The 6,784-nt window shown below is 36.4% G+C and overlaps 1 protein-coding gene and 1 long non-coding RNA gene across 2 annotated transcripts in view; both read right to left on the bottom strand.

The window, feature by feature from the left end:
- Positions 1–515: 515 nt before the first annotated feature.
- On the bottom strand, positions 516–2,978 carry LOC109214989. The gene is made up of 4 exons (XR_002066282.1): positions 2,787–2,978; positions 2,580–2,632; positions 924–1,015; positions 516–791 (listed from the first exon to the last, which is right to left on the bottom strand). It is a non-coding gene; the product is annotated as an uncharacterized LOC109214989 (long non-coding RNA).
- An 87-nt stretch (positions 2,979–3,065) lies between these two features.
- Positions 3,066–6,784, bottom strand: part of LOC109214988 — a 4,812-nt gene continuing 1,093 nt past the window's right edge. Inside the window, exons 2-7 of the mRNA XM_019378973.1 lie at positions 5,132–5,208; positions 4,972–5,051; positions 4,141–4,260; positions 3,979–4,065; positions 3,296–3,349; positions 3,066–3,142 (exon numbers count right to left, since the gene is read on the bottom strand). Coding sequence (XP_019234518.1) covers positions 3,101–3,142; positions 3,296–3,349; positions 3,979–4,065; positions 4,141–4,260; positions 4,972–5,040 — 372 coding nt within the window. The 5' untranslated portion in view covers positions 5,041–5,051; positions 5,132–5,208 and the 3' untranslated portion in view covers positions 3,066–3,100. The remainder of the gene's footprint in view (positions 3,143–3,295; positions 3,350–3,978; positions 4,066–4,140; positions 4,261–4,971; positions 5,052–5,131; positions 5,209–6,784) is intronic.

Here is a 6,784-nt window from a genome sequence, read left to right as displayed (position 1 = left end):
TGTTATTTCTTTCGAAGTTGTAGTAGTCTTTTGACACTACTAAGTTGTAATATTATAGTGGTAATATTGCTCCGCTCGAGTATTGTATTTTATCCCGTTAAAATATTTGGTGTCGTTACTCTCTTGTGTTATTATTATTTGTCGTGGATATTATTCCTGGGTGGGAATATTATTTTTTCCCAACAAAACATATATTCAAGCAATTTGATTAACTAATTCAGACAAAATTCTACAAGTAACAGAGTGAAGAACATTTCAGTGGCTCAAAGTAAGCGTCTGAAGAGCCCGAAAGAACTAGTTGGATTATCCCAATTCCAAATGAAGTGAATGGAAAAGGGAAAACAATTACTAAAAGGTACTCAAACTAATTGAAACTGGTCAACCAGAAAGGCTTATAGTTTAAGATGATATCAGCACGAGTACACAGTAGTTTCACACTGCTCTCTATTCCCTTACCCTTCCCAGACCCCCATGTTTAATGGAAATACTTTTTGAAAAAGAAAATTAAACAGGTTAATTATAGATTAGATTCGAGTACTGAATTGCAGCAATATCATAATATGTTCGTTCTTTCCTTTCAGGTCCTCAAAACTCAAAACTCATACTTATGACAGCAAAGTAAGAAAAAAAAGCTTTTCAGTTACTATTTACATTAGAAAAGCAGGATATGGAAATGGAAGATCAGCTTTGTACCTTGAAATCCTGAGGACAATTAGCCTCTTCATAAGCTTTGCCAGCTCTTGATTCTGGAATTTTCAGGCGACCTAGTGGGCAACGAGGATCATCTTCCCCTATAATATTTGGGAATGTAGACTTATCCTTTAGACAGTAAGAAGACAAATGCACGTGTATTTTGACAATTGATGGGTAATAGAAATGACGAATTCTTTTTTTAGTTATTTGAGATACATAGATTATTATACCGTTTAAAATAGAACTGGCGTGGTGCAATAATTGGAACTGTGTATGGTGCATCAAATTGAGAGGTTAAACCTGGGGCAATCCTGTTCCAGACCTGGTGAGATACACTAATAAACATCAGATAGTTCCATGAAATATAACATTTGAGAAGCACACAAGCTTCTAATGCTGGACTATAGAGTTTAACAATGTACGATATTCAACTTATAAACAAAATCGACAAGAAGCATCACAGAATGATGTTTTAGACTATAAACGTACATAAATCTTAAGAATGAAACTTTTACTAGCCAATAGAGTGCGTCAAGTCTTTCGACAGTCTTCTCCCACGATGGTAGTTTAGTAACCCAAGAAAAGGTTGATCATAGATAATTGTCCTGCTAGTATAACCTTGGGGGACATGGTGGGGAGAGAAGTGAAGATGGAAAACTGCAGACTCAAACAAGACATGAAAGATGGATCATGACATATTCCTGGATGACCTACAAAGATTTCTGTAGAGATTTTGAAAGATTAACGTCCAAACTCATAAGAGTATGCTGGTCTTCCGCTCTAATCACTACAAATTAACGAGCATTTCATCTCAACAGTAGTCTAAGGCAAGAGGCCTCTGATGCCAAGCGTTGATTATATATCAACTGAAGCAACATCATTCAATCTTGGGACTTGAAAGCAAGAATGAATTTGAAGGGATCTCTAAATTGTGGTCAACTGGGTCTCACTCAAATCTCTGTAACAATGAACAAGGAAAGCAATGATGAATCTGAGGGGATTTCTAATGGTGGTCAAGTGGGTTTCACTCAAATCTCTGTAACAATGAGCAATGAATGATTGTGATCTCTGACTAATTTTTGGTCAGAATATCCACAGTAATGTATGTTTTTGATTCTTCGGTCGAAATAAGGGAAAGGTCAATTCAGTTCTCCATTGGTACGCAACTCTCTGAGCTGGAAGATCATTTTGAGATCTTCGTAGCTCATATATCACTGGAGGAAACTTTGCACAGGGTTCTATTACCATTAAGGGTGGCTCTGCAATTTCTCATGGGCACAGGCCTCTCAATACTAAAATTGGCGGTCATAATAATCAAATAATTGATAAAATTGAGAAAAAGACCTTTTATATCTTACAATACATCAAATCCAGAATAGCCCGAACTATATGGCGGGTCTCACTTTTTTCTGCCTAATCTAGAGCTGCTTAGTTACCCCATGTTGCTTCTTGCTTTAGCAGATTCAATGATTATTTCTTCTCTTACTGAATCTGCAACTAAAATAGTTATGAATATTTATGATGCCGTCAGAAAGAGAATACCTGGAGGAAAGAGTTTTTCTATTTTAAACTCTTGACAGAGATGATTAACTGTACAAGGCTGCAACCACTGCATATATCTCAGGTTTGCTCCAATAAAATTTCCTTCACCTATCTAGAATGCCACATACCGCCACCCTCCCCCACAAATTTGATCGGTAAGGTACATATCCCATCCTATACCTTATTTTAGTGCATCACAATATATAGCAAAGGGTCCATCGAACCTCCCATCACATGAATTCCACTTCTTAAATAATCTTGGGGAGCGGGAAGACCATAGTATTTGAATTACTCACTATGCATGAATGAAAAAAGAAATTACACACGATAGTCATAAACCTGACCTTCTGAACTACTTCTTTATCAATTGTACTCTTGTCTAAATCGGCACGTGCTTCTGAAAACAAAACAAGCGAAACGGCTAAGCTAAGAACCATATATGCAGCATTAAAGTAACAGGTAACAAACTAGCGAGACAGATGTGCTAGGAACCATATAGACAGCAGTAAAGCAACTGATCCAACTAATAAGGTTTTTGGAGCCGTGTTCACCTTCAAAGCCTTGATACTGTTAACTCTTGCTTGTCACTTATCATGCTCAATGGCCCATCGAAAACCCTACAACCTTGTTTCAATTTCTCATCATAATCTCATATCAATTAAACTCTATCGTTGATCCTATTATACTTAACAAGAGGTACCTGAACACCAATTATGGGGACAACCACAGAATAGCGAGTGTCAACAAATGCAGCAAACCAAGCATGCATACCTGCATGGCAGAATGTATTTGAACTTGATGTTTATACTGTTATGTAACGCTCCTAATTTACTGGTTAAACCACCAAGAGATTCGCCAGTGATTCCTATCTTTGATGGGTCAACATCTTCCCTCTCAGTAAGATAATCTGCCAGTTTTATCAAGTCCCAAACCTTCAAAACTCAGCAAAAGATATGCTCAGAGCTCCAAATCAACTAATAATCATGCGGTACAAGAATAATACCAAATTTCATCAAGCTTTCTCAAATGGTAGAATCAGGTTCGTTGTTTCAATAATTACCATATCAAATATGAACGGCTTCGTATCGCGATTTTTCCATGATGACACTAGGGCCTGTACTACAGAAAGAAGAAGTTAGCAAGATCAAGTCAACCACGTACAGTGGTATTCAAGCACAATTGGTTAGACTCATTCTCAGTAAAAAAACCACTGGTAAGAGAGTATTCTTATTATGAAGCCAATTGTGAGAGAAAATATCTCCTGCGTTTAGCTTACTCCAAATTGTCAATGTTCAGACCTTTCCTGGGCTAAAGTTCATAAACAAGAAACTACATCATCAAACAACCAAAGGCCAAGGGGTTACATTTTTTTTTTTAATTCAAAGCATCCATCATGGCGATGGGGGGTTTTAGGCATGAATCCCTACCTGTATATAATCGAAAAGCAGTAAAACATGGAGGAGGATGTATCCTTTAGCCCCCAGTACATAATGAAGAATGATATGCATCATCCTTGAGGTCTGCTGCTCAAATCTAATCTGCCTATTTGGGAGATCCTCTCCATTACATTTTGACTACAAAATATTCCACAAAAAGATGATAATCCTACTGATGCTAGGAATATACAAATCAGATGTCACAGACTTTGGACAGAGCCCACTGTTGCATAAGAAGCCCGAGAGGAAAGTTCTTTTCTGTATAAGCTAATTGAATATACACTAAAGCAAAGAGCAAAATACTGACATCTCGATAGGTTGTCATGCTGGTTGCACGTTCTCCATGGTATCGAGAATCAATTGCAACGGCCATATATCCCCTTGAAGCATATCCCTAAAAGAAAGTATTATCTTTGATACTCCATCGTAGTGAGAACTCAAGAATTTTCAAGAAAACAACAAATGTCACCTCAAGCAATGGCCTCAACCACTCTTTGCATTTGTTTGTACCATGCAGAAAAACAATAGTAGGTCTCCTCTTCTTTTCGCTTTCTTTCATGCTCAATACCAATACAGGCAAGAGCCCTTCCTGGAAACAGCAAGAGAGTTCAAGCACGAAACTAATTGCTATAGACATGGAGAATATTTCCATTCCTGTGAAGTGATTCCTCATAACTGAAAGAACTACACCTGGTCAAACCAATTTCATTAGACTTCCTATACTTGACTAGAAATTTTATCGTCATATTTTAATTTTTTTTTTTATCATTGAAACATTGATTTAAGACCATTTAATCCATGTCAGACTCGAGTTTCTTTTCTACTTTCTCAAACACTAAAATGTATTACACGGTGATACTACTAATAGTTTACCTAAAAGACGAGCACTAATTCTTCATTTTCTTTAATCCCTACAGAACATATGGTAAAACTCCTATAGAGACGACAGAAAAAATGTACTGTTTATTTTTAAATGTGTCTAAAAAGAGATCTACCAAAAGCATTTTTTGTTGTTTATTTAGGGTTTTGCTGTTGTGGGTGAAGGGGAACTAACTACTAGACAAGGGAAAAAATAGAAAGAAGAAACAAAAAATGTAGCAGTCAAACACAGCTACCTAATTTAACATTTCATAGTGATTATTACAAAAATAACCGCATCTCAAAAGTCAGAGGAAACTGGCAATTATGATCTTAAATGCCTATTCGGCTACTCAGGAAGTACATTGTCTAATAAATGGAATCTGGTTATATACTAATTAGTAGATTAATCAACGAAATTAAAATTTTGAAATCCTATCACCTCGGTGGTCAAGTAAAAAATTTCCTCTTGAAGCAGTTCCTTAAAATTGGGCACATCGCCGTTGGGCATGATGCCATTGCCTGTATTATTAGATAGTTTGTCAAAATGAAGTCTCCAAGTAGATAATTAGCAATACAAAGAAACTGAAGCAGTTTTGTACCTCACTGAAGTTTGGCTTTGGAGTTTCCTGAAAGAAAGGATCCTTCACAGGTTCTCCAGGTACCACAGATAGTGGAACTGGAAGGAATTAGACCAAGCAAATACAAGCTTGTTAATTAACATCCAAAACATAAGTTGGCTACAACGAGGACTTAGACCAGAGTTTCTAGATAAAAAGAAATGAAAAGACAATAATTTATTGAATCTACTGAGAGATAGAATTGATGATCTCAAAATGCACTCTTGCTACCAGAGGTCAACTACAGGACCATGATTGTAAAAGAGTCTCTATTACCACGGAATTCAGTTTCTGCAAACAAACTGATACAAAAGTTGGGGAAATTGGTTTTAAACTCTAAACACGCAGCTAAGAAGTGAACCACTGTTTGCTTTACATAGTTAAGCTTTTTCTTTTCTTTTTTAGTAAGTTATAAACCTCACAAGAAGAAACAAATATCTGACAGCATATGCCAACAAGATTCACAAAAAAAAAAAAAAAAAAAAAAAATGCAAATATATCTCCTTTTCTTAAGATAAATGTAACTATATGTCTCTTTTCTTCAGGGGCGTACGCAGAATTTTTCGTAAGCGGTGTTGACATTTAAATAGATCAAATTTAAGAATATCATATTAAAAAGAAAACACAAAAATAATTTGCAGAAATTGCAATCTTGCAGAGGAAGCTGAGTAATTTTTTTTCTTTTCAAAATTAGCATTTTGAGTTGGCTGAAATAATTCATTCTCAGAAACTAGGAGTTCTGTTTTCAACTAAAGTGACAAATATATATTTAGTTCATTGGTTTAGCTGTTGTTCTTACAGTTTTAAGAGGTTAAATGTTCAATACAAACCAACTTCTAATACTAGCCAACTTCTTTTCTTTTCAAAAAGTAGCAAAAGGTGGCACAAAACTTAAAGAAACCTATGCAGGATGAGATTCAAACCCTCGACTTTGAGTGAACAACCAAGACGTCTAACCATTGAACCAAGAAGCCTCGGCGATTTAATAGAGTCATTTTATCTTTTATATATGTTTGCATTTTGTCATGCATATATATACAAAATGAAATTTTCCGACGAAGCGGTGTCGGATGACACTGCTTCACGTTAGGTAGATCCGCCCCTGCTTTTCTTGTCTGTTGAGTTTGGATAATAATAATAGCCAATATTAGGAAACAAGGCACCCAACAGTTTCTGTTCCTTTTTCATTATTCCAGCTCCATAATTTTCTTGTTTTGTGCTTCCGATATTTGAAATCCACTAACCACACCATCCCAATTCGCGTTGGGTAGGCCAACTGAGGCGCTTCCTATCAAGAAGTTACCCGTTAGGGCTCAAACCCGAGACCTTTGGTTGGTTAAGGATGAAGGGATCCCAACCATCTCACCAAACCTTGGTGGTATTCCAGCTCTGTTCATCCTGCCAACTAAACTACTAATCTCTTCCTCCCATCTCTTCTCATTCTTGACAGTCAATTCTACTTACTTTATCCTCTCATCCCCCAAAAAAGATTAGAATAATCTTTCCACCACTCTCACAATTTTATTTACCCAATGAATCCAAGCTTTATTTATCTTATAGAATTGTGACGGTTTAATTAGATTCAGATCAGCCTTTTACTAAAATATAATAACCCCCCCCCCCCCCCCCCCCCCC

Source organism: Nicotiana attenuata, unplaced genomic scaffold, assembly GCF_001879085.1.
Source record: "Nicotiana attenuata strain UT unplaced genomic scaffold, NIATTr2, whole genome shotgun sequence".
Taxonomy (NCBI): Eukaryota; Viridiplantae; Streptophyta; class Magnoliopsida; order Solanales; family Solanaceae; genus Nicotiana; species Nicotiana attenuata.
This window is presented reverse-complemented; position numbering and strand designations above follow the sequence as displayed.